At 70.1% G+C, this 12,351-nt stretch overlaps 1 protein-coding gene and 1 long non-coding RNA gene across 6 annotated transcripts in view; one reads left to right on the plus strand and one right to left on the minus strand.

Annotated features, from left to right (window-relative positions):
• The window catches only part of GNB1 (G protein subunit beta 1), a 53,643-nt gene that overhangs the window by 17,252 nt on the left and 24,040 nt on the right, over positions 1 to 12,351 (minus strand). For 3 of the 5 annotated variants that reach the window (XM_028512815.2, XM_036025178.1, XM_036025179.1), the window contains exons 3-11: positions 10,284 to 10,322; positions 8,676 to 8,782; positions 5,834 to 5,897; positions 5,415 to 5,577; positions 4,464 to 4,530; positions 3,222 to 3,423; positions 2,525 to 2,741; positions 1,504 to 1,617; positions 887 to 985 (exon numbers count right to left, since the gene is read on the minus strand). In XM_028512815.2, the coding sequence (XP_028368616.1) occupies positions 1,511 to 1,617; positions 2,525 to 2,741; positions 3,222 to 3,423; positions 4,464 to 4,530; positions 5,415 to 5,577; positions 5,834 to 5,897; positions 8,676 to 8,782; positions 10,284 to 10,322 (966 nt within the window). In that variant the 3' untranslated portion in view covers positions 887 to 985; positions 1,504 to 1,510. Of the gene's footprint in view, positions 1 to 886; positions 986 to 1,503; positions 1,618 to 2,524; positions 2,742 to 3,221; positions 3,424 to 4,463; positions 4,531 to 5,414; positions 5,578 to 5,833; positions 5,898 to 8,675; positions 8,783 to 10,283; positions 10,323 to 12,351 lie in introns of those variants that run through there. The other 2 variants (XM_036025180.1, XM_036025181.1) reach the window with 2 other exon arrangements.
• LOC118500494 lies at positions 964 to 6,492 on the plus strand. The gene is made up of 3 exons (XR_004903044.1): positions 964 to 1,023; positions 1,769 to 1,773; positions 6,480 to 6,492. It is a non-coding gene; the product is annotated as an uncharacterized LOC118500494 (long non-coding RNA).

The following is a 12,351-nucleotide window of genomic DNA, read 5'->3' on the forward strand; positions in this document are numbered from 1 at the left end:
GGAGCCGCGGCGGCAGCAGCTGGAAAGAGGTGACTCTGGGAGGGGAGGACATCTAAGGACCGAGGCCTCTATGCACACGTGAGCGTCTCTACAGCATGCGAGTCTAAGAGGGAACCCACCCCGTGTGGCAAACGATCAAATTTTTTAAAATTTAACTTAGAAAGTTGAGATCATTATTTTCAAAACATTGATTTGTACATTGTTTCATACACAAGTAACGGACTCACTACCCAAGCACAGGACGGGCCTCCCCGGACAGGAGGCCCTGGCGGCGGGGTGGGCGTGGGCGAGCACGGGGCTGCTGTCACAGACTCCCCCACTCCACAGGGAGACCGGTGAGAGCAGGGGCCCCACGGAGCAGGCGGGGAGGGCGGGCCGGGGGGCGGGGCCCCGGGGACGCTGCCGCCCGCCCGCACCCGGGACCCCGCGGCCCACGCGGCCCCCGCGCCGAGTCTGCGCGCCACGGTCAGACGACACCAGACAGACGGACGACCGGGGGCCGCGTGGACGCCGGTGACAATGTCGGGGAGACCACACGGGCCCCCGCTCTGGCTAGCCAGGGAACACACAGGTGTTCTGGGAAGCAAGTGCGGTTTCCAAATCCGTCAGGACGCGCCCTGGAACTTAGAGCCGGCTGCCGGCCGGGGTCCTCGACTGGCTCTGCGGGGGCGTCAGGGGCGGGACCCGACCGGAAGCCCCCGAGGGCGCGCGCTCTGGCAGCGTCCCCGCCGGGCGTCCCCGGAGCCCCCGGAGCCCCCTCGGACGGAGCCGACGCAGACAGTGGTCCCGGGAGGAGTGCGGCGCGTCGGGCGGACACAGACTCTTTCTTCGTGGGATTGTGCTCTTGGTTTCAGCAGTGAGTGGGGGGGGTCTTGCCCTTTTGAAGTTCGGAGGGGAGGGCGCCCACGTTCGTTAGTAGGGGTTGGAAATGCAATCACGGGAACGCCTGGGGCGGGATGGCCTCCGGCCGCGGCGCGTGCACCTGCTGTTCCAAACAGAGGGGGGCCGGGTGAGCGCGGGGCCGTCACGGGGGCTGCGGCGGGGTGTCCCCCCCCTGCGGCGTCTAACGCAGAAACAAGCTGGCGGACCAGCAAGGGACCCACAGACACGCAGAGCAGCCGCCAGGGGGCCGGGGGCGGCGAAGGGACCGAGCCGAGAAGAGGAGCCTCACGGGCACAGAGGCAGCCGGGGGGTCACCAGAGGGGGAGGGGCCAGAGGGCACAGGAGAGGGCGGGGGGGGGGGGGGTGACGGGTCATGGATTCCAACCCCCGACACCGCTGTGATTTATCAACCACCGTCACGGCAACACCTGACGTTGTCTTTAAAGGGTAAAAGTAAAAACAGCGCATCTCAACTCGGGGGCACGGCTGGGGGCTCGCTGCTGACCCCGGGGGGAGGGGGCTGGTGGACCACACCCGCCCGTGAGCTCCGCCCCCCGAGTGCCCAGAGCCCAGGAAGCAGCAGCGCCCCCACGGCCAGGCCGGGCTGGGCCGCTGCATCACCTGCGGGCTAGTTCCAGATCTTGAGGAAGCTGTCCCAGGAGCCTGTCGCCACGGCCATCCCGTCGTCGGTCACCCCCAGGCAGCTGACGCGGTTGTCGTGCCCGGCCAAGACACCTGGGGGCAGGCGAGAGCACAGTCACTGCAGGGCCCACGGGTGCCCGCCTGGCTGTGACTGGGGCCGCTGCAGGGCAGGGGGCAGATGCAGACCCAGCACCCCGCACGAGGGCCAGCCCTGCAGCGCCTCCGGGGCTCAGAGAAAGGACAGTGGGGGTGGGGGGGATCACATGGCGAGTGAGGGTCCGCGCTCCTCTCCCAACGGGAGCCGAGCCATGCCTGACCCGATCACAGCTGCGCAGCAGGCCAGCCACAGCCCGTCGCGGACGCGGCCCGGGGCCGGGAGCAGACCCAGGCCCGACCCAGGCCCTGCCCCGACTGCGGAGCACTCACGAGGGAAGCACTCTCGCGGGAGACGGAACCAAAGCCACGAGGAAAGCCCGACCACCGGCACCCCAGGGCAGTCACCCCGGGACAGTGAGGGCTGACGTCCAGCAGCCAGCGAGGGCCACCGCGCACCTGGTGCTTCGATGACACCGGGCAGGAGGCCTCGGGGTCGACCTCTGAGAGCTGCGGCCCCCCCATCACCATCCCGTCCCCATAGAGCGCAGCCTGCGGGGGCAGGAGTGCTCCCCCAGGCAGGTGTGGGGCTGGGCGGAGGGGGGTTCATGCAGGGCACGAAGCCGACCCCCAGGATGCAGCAGCCAAGGTGAGGCCCACGAGCCCCAGTCTCACCTCCTGGGGCCCCGCCCCGTGCAGGACTCTCACCCTCCTCACAGGCGGAGCTGCAGCGCCCGCGACAACCACACCCCAGCCCGACGTGCGAACCCTGGGCCACTTCCTGGGCCCCCACCTGGGGTCGGCGCCCCGCCCGCACCCAGCCGCACAGGGGACCAGAGGGCGCCCCGGCTGCTCGGCGCGGGGGAGGGGCCCAGTGCGTCTGGAGGGCAGGCCCCGAGCCACCCACCTGCCCGGTCGGCCTTGAGCGCGTCCCAGACGTTGCAGTTGAAGTCGTCGTAGCCGGCCAGGAGCAGGCGGCCGCTCTTGGAGAAGGAGACGGAGGTGATGCCGCAGATGATGTTGTCGTGGGAGTAGGTCATGAGCTCCTGGTCCGCGCGCAGGTCGAACAGCCTGCAGGTGGCGTCGTCCGAGCCGGTGGCGAACGCGTTGCCGTTGGGGAAGAACTGGGGGGCGGAGGAGGGGGCCCGCACGGTGAGCGCGGGAACTGCCGCCTGCCCAGGAGCAGGCCCGCGGCCAGCAGGGGATGGGAGCGAGCGAGGGCTGGACTCTGGCAGAAGCCGGGGACCCACGGGGCAGGCTCCATTGTGTGCATTTTCCCCGAGGGAACAGTGAGGGTGCCGGCCATTGAGCCGGCCCGCGGAGAAGGCCGGGAAGGGGCCCCCCCGACCCACCAGACACATCTGCACGGCCCCCCTCAAGCCCAGGCCCCAAGAGGGAGGGAGCCCCTGGCTGCAGGTGCTGGAGTGACCCCACTATCTGCTCCCCACCCAGAGGAGCGCGACCAGCACCCTGCGGGTGGGGGGGGGGGGTCGTGAGGACAGACGCGCCACAGCCACGCTCCCTCCGGGGGGCCGCGTGGCGAGCCCGGTCGTGTTTTCAGAGACAACCGAGAGCACGCGCTCTGGGGCCCCGGTGGGACTCACACAGATGGCGTTGATGTCGGACTCGTGGCCGGTGAAGGTCTGCCGGCACATGCCTTCCCGCACGTCCCACAGCTTGGCCGAGGCGTCGCAGGCGCCGGAGACGAACAGTCGGGTGTCGGGTGCGAGGGACAGGCTCATGACGTCCCCGGTGTGCCCCGTGAACGTGGTGGTCTGCTGGCCCGTCTCGATGTCCCACAGAGCACTGGGGCGGAGGCAGACAGGCAGAGTCACCCCAGCTTCTCGGAAGCCGGGGACCGAGTGTCCCTCAGGCCGCCCGGGACCAGAGCGAGCCCACGCGTGCGGGACTGCAGACAGACCTGCCCGACCGAGGCTCTGGGCAGAAGGAAACCCGGCCGCAGGCGTGCACACTGGGCTCCACGCCAGCCCAGAGTCAACAGAGGACGCCTGTGTCCCTTTGAAGCAGGGACACCGGAGGCTCTGCCGTGCCGTACACTGGGGCTGCGAGTGGGTGCAGGGGCCACGGGACAGGGCAGAGGACCTGTAGGTCGGGTCTGCCAGCTCCGTGCCCCTGGGGTCCTGCAGGCCTTGGGGAGGGGCGGGGCGAGCAGGGGGCCGCTGACAGGTACACCGACGGCTGGGAGACACGCCGCAGACAGCGGAGGACAGCCCCGCCCGGCCAGGGCGCTGCGGCCCAGAGCCTCTGCCCGCAGGTGGCAGGAGCGTGGGAAGCGGATAGAATGTCGCGTGTCGCACCCCCAAATGAGACGTTTACGTTACACGTCTTTTGTGGGCCTACTGCAAACACTGGAGGAAAAAAAACCCTGTGAAAGGACGAGGTGGGCAGAGGATGGGGCTGGCACAGGGCCGGTCCTGCTCCCCGAGGGACCAGGGTCCGTGCCTCAAAGGGCAGGGACCACTACAGGGACGGAGGAAGCCTAAAACAACGTAAAATACTATCTGACCATTTAAACTGTACGGCTTGGTGCCAGCACACACACACCCTCAAGCCGGCTGCCGTGGCCTTTGACCTGGGAGGCGGAGCTACCAGTGATCAGGGGCTCGGGGTCACCCGCCGGGAGCTGCCGGGGCGACTCCAGGGGCCTGTCCAGCACCCACTCGAGGCGGCACCACCCACGGGGCTGATGTGCCCACCGCCCAGGGCACGGCTGCCACACGCCCACGGGGTCAGCGCCCACAGTCACCCCGGCAGCTCCCGCTGCCCCCCAGCCTGCAGTCCCGGGGCTGTTTCCCAGCGCCGATGCGCGGGCCTCGGGGACTCACCAGGTGGTGTCTCCAGAGCTGGTGACTATCTGATTGTCATCCAGGAAGCGGCAGCAGGACAAGTAACCTGAAAAACAGGCCCAGACGAGTGGAACCGGCCAGCCCCGTGGTCCCGTGGCCTTGTGAGCAGAAGCCCGGGGGCAGAATGGGCGGCTGGAGCCGACGGTCTCGGGGGAGCCCCCGCCCTCCGTGCAGGGAGGGAGAGCAGGGCGGTGCGTGTGGGACACAGACCCGGGCGCCGAGAGGGACGGAGACGGCGGCAAACGTCGCCCACGTTCCAGAGAGAAGAGCCACCGCGACCAGCCCCAGGGGACGAGGGGCTGGGACTGCAGGCGGGACCCCAGGGCCCCACGTGTGCTCCTGGTGAGCCACCAGTGGGAAAACCACCGGCAGGAAAACCCAGGAGACCAAGACCTACTGTTCAGGGCATTAAACAGGAACCTCAGAGTTGAAAACACAGCGTCTGACTCAGACAGCCTGCCGGCACCCTCCACAGTGCAGGGGGGGGAGCCCGGGAGCCTGGGGCCCAGAGGGGACAGTCTGAAGGACGGGAGTGTAACTGTGTGTGTGGGGGGGGGGGGGGGTAATGCACGTGCAGCTGAGGCGCACGAGAGCCGCGTGAAGAGCAGAAAGGGGCCTGTGTCACACACGCCGACGCAGCAGCGACCCCGAGTGGACCGTGACCCGTGATCAACACGCACTGTGACCCTCGATAAACGACGAAAGAACAACGCCGACAGGTAACCAGGGAAACACAGGAAAGCAACACGCGGTTCTGAAAACCAAGTCCCCCCGGAAAAGGGCGGGACAGGCCCCGAACAGCGGGGCCCGGTGGGTGGGCGTCACCCCCAGGAGCAGACGGCCACCGGTCGGCCCCCCAGGAGGGACGTCTCCCTGTCGCCTCAGTGTCTCCCTCCCTCGCTCCTCCCCCGCGCGCCCCCGCGGCCGTACCCGTGTGCCCGGCCAGCTCGCGGCTCACGCGCACGTTGCCCTCGCGGGTCTTCAGGTTGTAGATGGAGCAGATGTTGTCCAGGCCGCCGCAGGCCACGTAGTTCCCCGAGGGCGCGTAGGCGCAGGTCATGACCCAGGAGGAGCGCAGGGGGATGGCGTGCACCTGGGCGCGGGGAGGCAAGCGCGTGGGCTCAGGCCGCGGGCGCGGGGAGGGACAGCCCCACCCCCACGCTTCTGCACGGGACGCGAGGCTCCCCGGGCAGGGCCGACGCCGGAGCCCGGGTCCCCTGGACACGCGGGGGAGCCACTGCCCGCCCCCCGCGAGGCGACACCAGGACCAGCCCGAGCGCCTCCCGGGCCTGCCCTGAGTTCTGAGCCCCAGTGAGGCCGGCGGGGGCGGGTTCCGGGGCAGCGCCTACCTTGTTGGTGGTGTAGCTGTCCCAGATGATGAGCTTCCCGTCCTGGGAGGCGCTCACGAGGAGCCTGCGGGGACACGAGGCGGCCTGTCAGCGGCCCCGGGCGGCGGCCCCCACCCGGCGTGGGGGACCCGGGGCCCAGCACACGCGTTTATGAGCAGAAGAGCGCGCCCTCGTCACCAGGCCAGCCCCGAAAGCACGGAGGACGTTCCCACGGGCACGGCTCGGGCTCAGACGAGCTCCGCGTCCCGGGCAGGCCCGGCCGCCGGGGGGAAACGCGGGGCTCGGACAGGGCCGATCGGGAGACACGGACACGCGGTGCGCCTGCCCGCTCTGCTCCGCACACGGAGCCTGCACGCGAGCGCCTGACGAGCCCCGGCGTCCCACACGCAGAGGCGCTTCCCTGCGCACACGGGACGTGGGGCCCCCGAGACGCAAAGCAGGCCGCCCCCCCGCCTGCTGGCGGGCCGACCACTGGACGGCGGCAGGCCGCACGCGCCGTCCCGGGCAGATGTGCGTCAGCGCGGTGGACAGTGGCAGGGTTCTAGTTTTAAAGACTTTACCAAAACACGCAGGTTTTCGGCATTTCGGCCACAAGCTCACTTGTCTTCTTGAAAGGACTGAGACCCGGGGGTGAGACTGAAGCCAGCGCGACAGGCTGGGCAGGCCCCGTGAGCACGCACACCCGACCGGAGTCAGCAACGGCTCGGCCAGCGGGAGGGACTTCCAGAGCCGCTGACCAGACTTGCCACGGCGCCGGCCGGAGTGCCGCCGTCTTCGGATGCGCTTCCCCCCAGCGAACCCCCGCACCCTCGCAGTGCGGCCTCACCCCACCGGCCCCCGACGACCGCTGGGGACGGGGCGGGGCACGGCCCCTGCTGCCGCCTGCCTCTGTGGCCCAGACGTGCCCTCCGTCAAGGTCACCCCCGAGAAGGTCCCCCCCGCCCCCCCGAGAGCTTAGAACCTGCTGACGGCCAGGGGTCAGAAGGACACTAATGCCCGCTGATCCCCCGGAGATGAGAGGAGATTCACGCGTTGTAATCCTGGGGGACGGCCGCTGGAGACGGGGCTCCAGGGGCCTGCAGAACCTTCCGCCAAGCACCGGACAGGCACGGAGGCACCGCCCACCCCAGCGCAGAGGCCCAGGCGCCCGGACGGAGGGGCCCAGACACTGAACAGAGGCCGGAGGGCGGGGGCCGCCTCCCAGGACTCGGGCGCTTCCCCACTCGGAGGACGGCGGCTCCTGAGCCCTGGTGGGCTAGTGGGGCTCACGCCCCATCCCAGCAGGACTGCACCCGACTTTGGGAAGTGGAGAAAGAGTCTAACAGCATCAGGGCACTGAGAGACCCCGAAACATTATGAAAAGCAGGACTTAAGTACAAACGGTCCCACCACGTTGGTGAACACGTGACAGCGGAGAAGCGCCCACCGACACGGAACACGCACGAGCCCTTCCCGGGGCCTCTCTGTGTCTGCGAGAGCCACGGAACACGGACACCCACGGTTCCACGGGGCCCGCTCCGGGCGAACCTCATGGGGGTGCCGTGCGCTCCCACCACGCTCCCTCCTGCTCCCAGCTGTCATGGCACAACAGGCCTGAGCCCGAGGGCGGTGGTGAGGCCTCGCACGAAAGGATCGGGGTCCCGGCCGGTTGACCCCCCCACCCCCACCTCACCTGAGCCCCTGCGCACGCCCGCTGCTCGGGCCACGCCCGGCCTGCAGCCTGTCACCCTGCGGGGCTCAGGGACACACGGCCTCGAGGACCGGACCCAGGACCCCCTGGGGGCACAGCCTGGCCACAGACACCTGCCAGGACACCGGCGCTCCCGCAGGTGGAGGGGCAGCGGAGCGGTCCTGTCCGCTTGCTCGTCACTGCACCGCACACGACGCACACCCACGCTCTGTGCACACCACACACGGGGCCGTGTCCGACGCCCTCAGGGGTTCCGGCAAGAAAGTGCGCATCACACACGGCATGCAGTAGGACCTGCACGGTGGGGTGACCGGCCAGGGCGATGGCCTTCTGTACTCTTCCTGGTCACAGCCCGAATGGTGCAGCCACAGCGGGGTCTGCACGGGGGCTGCACGGACCCCGAGGGAGCAGCAGCGGCCTCACCCGCGGAGAGGAGCCCACGCCGCACGCCCGGCGCCACGGGAAGGTGGGCTGTGCACACAGCCCGCTGGGCGTCTGCGGAGCGTGTCCTCGTCCCAGGGCGCCCGGCACTTGGTTCGGAGGTCAGGGGACGCGCCCCCGACATGAAGGCCAGGGCCGAGCAGGCGGGTGTGGGTGCCACTGCAGGGGGAGGGCGACCGTGGGGGGATGGGGAGGAGCCGCTGCATGAGGCTGGGGGACAGGCCGTCTGGCCGGGGGCGGGTCCAGGAGAGAGACGGCATGCACACAGTGGGCCTTCCCCGGCCAGACGGCGGGTGAGGGGAGGCGGGTGGCGGGCCGGGCAGCTGCCGAGACACCCATTCTGCGCTGGACACGGCCCCAGGGAGACAGCCAGTGGCATGCCCTGCGCCCACGCCCGTGGTCTGACGCCCGACCCACTCACCGCCCCCAACCTGCTCGGGACCCACACAGGCGCCGGCTGCACACTGGGAGAAGAGAAGAGTGGGGTGGGGCGGGCAGCGCTGACGGGGACCGCTGAGGGGGGGCAGGAAGGGCCCGGCGGTGGGGACGACACAGGCGGGGAGTGTGCAGCCCACACCGGGCCTGCCCGACGTCCGGCCGGCGCCCTCACCGTTCTCTGCAGACCACGGCGGACGCACTCACTCGGGAGAGGGTCCCCCGGGAGCCAGGACCCTCCGCCGCCCCGGCACGCCCCCCAGGGCCAGCACGCACCTGGAGTCCGTGCCCCAGTGCATGGCGTAGATCTTGGCCAAGTGGCCCCGCAGTGTCCTCCGGGTGCGCATCTGGATCCTCCCCACGGGGTCGATGTTGTTCGTGATCTGGAAATTCAGCAAACGCCCTGCAGGTCACCCTTCTGTGGTGGGGTCACCTCCACGCCATGTCCTCTGCCCTGCTTCCCCAACCCCCGGGCCGGCCCTGCCCCCAGGGACCTCCCCACGGGGCCCTCCCATTTACAGGGTACCTGCCCTCCGGCCGTGGTGCCCACAGGAGCACCACCTCTGCCCCTGCCCCTGCGATGCGCACTGTGCGGCCCCGCGGCCCCTCCCTCTTCGCTCTCCTCTGCCTCAGCCCCCGCCCACTAGCCCAGCGGCTCCCAGCTCCCATGGCACAGGCAGCCCATACGGCTGTGCCGACCCAGCCGCTGGCCACCGTCCACTCCGCACCAGCGCTGCCGTGCCAAGACCCACACGCGCCCTCCCTGGACCCGTCCCGAGATCGAGGGGAGGTCTGGGGCGGACACGCGGAGCAGCAGTGGCGTTGCAGCAGCGGGTGCCGAACCCTCGGTCCGAAGGGCGGCCCCCCGCAGCCCAGGCGGCCCCCCGCAGCCCAGGCGGCCCCCCACAGCCCAGGCCTCCTCTGGCCGACCGACTACCCCCGGTCAGCGTGCGCCTCGCTGAGGACCAGGGCGCTGGGGAAAGCGCACGCTGGGCAGAAAGAAACTTCCTCCTCCACGACGTGGTCGACCCTTCGGACACGAGCGGTTCTTCAACGGGGACGCCCGCCACCCGGACGCACCCAGCGCAGCGGCACGGAGCGCGCCGACAGGTCGTGCGGAGGAATGGCCTCTCCCTCTCCCAGAACACCCCCACCCCCTCCGCCACTAGGCACCCACTCCCCTCGCCCCTCGAGCGCCGGGCCCTCACTGACCCACTCCCAGTCCCCGGGGACTGGCCCCACCCCCGGGCCCAGGGGCCCTCGGCAGCACGGTTCTGCGGTTCGCCGGTGCGGCAGGGAGCGGCCGAACTCTGCTCCACCGTCCATGTTTGCCGCCCCGCCCACGGTCCTCCACTCGCGGACCCCGGGCTGTCGCCGCCGCCTGGCGCTGGGGAGAAGAGCTGCCGAGGGCCTGGGTGCCCAGAGGCGTCCCGGCGCCAGGGCTCGGGCCTCCTGTCTCTGGGGCAGACCTGGGGCCGGGCAGCTCCGGGGGTCGCAGCGCCATCCCACTACGCCACGCCCATGGGCTTGACCCCCATCAGGGCACGGACAAGCACCACCCAACAATGCCCCGGAGAGAGGACGCCACATCCGTGCCTGCCTCACTCCCTCTCGGACAAACTTCCGGGGCAGACCTGTTGACGGAGAGGACCCCCACACGCCTCGCTGCAAGGCCGCGGCGTTCCACCACCGCGGCGAGGCCTGTTTAGGGCTCGAGAGACAGCTGTTCTCGTCCTGCAAACACCGCTTCCCGCGCCAGCAGGAGGAGCGTCAGAGGGGAGGTGCCTGGCCCCGGCTCCCGCCCTCGCTGGGCAGGACACCCGGAGCAGTTCCTGTCCCAGGGGGCCCGAGGGAGACGCGGCCCCTCCCTAGCCCCATGCTCACCTGGGAGAGAGTTGCATCTGCACAGGCTTTCCGGGCATCCTGGAACGAAACCAACGAAGAGGGACTCAGCCAAGTCTCGGGTGCGCCCAGCCCCCCGTCCTCGCCCCACAGTTCCCAAGAGCCTCCGCACGCTGCCAGAGCCAGTGCAGAGCGCGGGCCATGGAGGGCACCCCTGCCCGGCCCCCCCAGGGAGGGCCGTCCAAACCTCAGCCTGCGCCCAGCCCACACTCACCACGTGGGTCAGGGAGCCGGCGTGTTCCAGGCCCCAGCCATCCTGAGGAACACCCTGGAAGCCGGGTGGCGCCGGAGAACCCCAGAACCGGGAGCTGCCTGCCGCCCCCCCCACCTCCCCGCCAGTCCAGTGGCCCAGGAGCTGTCCTGGGCTGAGCCGGCCAGGAACCGTCTCCATGCCAAACCAGCACGGGTGCTCGACCCACAGAAACGGGCCAAGGGCCTGCTATCGCTGGCTGGTATCACCTGTGTCACCTGTTACCTGCGTTCTTGCCTAGGAAATGCCCCGGAGACCCAGGTAACCAGGGGCACTGTCCCCAAGTGATCCAGGTTATTAGGAAATCAAAGCCTGAAACCTCCCATCGGTGTGTTTTACAAACCGCCATACGGTGGGAAGGCAAGTGGAACAACAGTTTTAAAGGGGCCGAGTGGGACCTCCCGGGAAAGGCACGGCCGGAGCCCACCCAGAACACGGAACCAGACTCGGGAGCCCACGGTGGCGAACGCTCAGAGGACCTGGGCTCCTGCTTCCTGTCCACCCGGCATCGCTGCGTCAGCCTCACAATGAGGCCGCCACCCGCCCTCCCGTGCCAGCCCGGTCCGGGGGCGAGGACCCGGGGGCAGGAGGACCGGGGCCCCGGGCCCCTCCGCAGCGAGCCCTGCCCTGCAGGCTCGGAGTCTGGGACTGGTGTCTGCACACCCCTCTCTCGGACGCTGCCTGCGGCTTACCAGGGCCCCCGACTGAGGCAGGGCCCACCCCCCACCGCCACCGCAGGAAGGGGGTGTGCAGACTCGGCACAGGCAGCCCCCGCCCCGGCTGCAGGGCAGGGCGTGGGCACACGTCCCGTGAGGGTCCGTCCCTGCAGCCGCCGCCGGCCAGACCAGCGTCTCTCCGTCTCCTGGCCGGAGGGGCCGGCGCAGCGACGCCCACTGTGCCCAGCGCCCAGCGCAGACGCTGCAGTCTGCAGTGAGAGGTGTCACTGCAGGCACCAGTTCCCTCTTCTGGCCCTTAAATCGTGGGCGCCAGGAGCCACGGCGCATGCACACGGGGCCGCACCCACCAGCGCAGGACACACCGGCCTCTCGAGACGCCCCGGGCAAGGAGGGCGCGAGGCAGGAAAACGTCCCCTGCGTGAGAAGCAGGCTGGACACGCTGACCGAGACACGGCTTGTGAACGCCACCTGCTCCTTTCCACGCTGGCACACCCCACAGGCGGCCCACGGGGCAGCCCTGCCCCCGGGGGCTGGCCGACACCCCGCCAGGCCGCAGGGCGGGTCCAGGCCAGGGAGGCGGCACCAGGCCGACGCTCAGCCCTGGTTTTCCGCAAGGGGCGGCCCTTTCACCTGAGCCGCACGGACCGCGTCCACCTGAACACACGCCTGGAGGCGTGCGTGCGTGCGGGCGACTCAGAGCCGCCGGAGAACCACGGCTGACTCCTGTGCTCGGAGGGGAGGCCCGTCCGTCACACGGCGCGAGTCTGGTCAGAGACGCGTGGTCGCCTCTGCTCGGGCTCCCAAGGGTCTTATCCAGTTACGCGTGGAGAGGCGGGAAGGCGGGGAGGGGGAGAGGGAGAGAAACATCAAGGTACGGATGCCTCTCGCACGCCCCCTACGGGCCCTGACCCACAGCCCAGGCGGGTGCCCTGACGGGGAGTTGGACCTGCCCCCCCGGGTCCGCAGGCCGGCGCTCAGTCCACTGAGCCACAGCAGCCGGGTGCCGCAGCAGGGCTTTCCAGCGGTAGGACCCGAACCTCCGCCGGCAGAAGGCATTCTCCGTCTCCCCTGGGCCCGTCTCGGCCCCAGCGCCTGTTCCCAAGTCCACGCAAAGGCTGGCTGG

The sequence above is a fragment of the Phyllostomus discolor genome, chromosome 5 (genome assembly GCF_004126475.2).
Source record: "Phyllostomus discolor isolate MPI-MPIP mPhyDis1 chromosome 5, mPhyDis1.pri.v3, whole genome shotgun sequence".
In the NCBI taxonomy this organism is placed as follows: Eukaryota; Metazoa; Chordata; class Mammalia; order Chiroptera; family Phyllostomidae; genus Phyllostomus; species Phyllostomus discolor.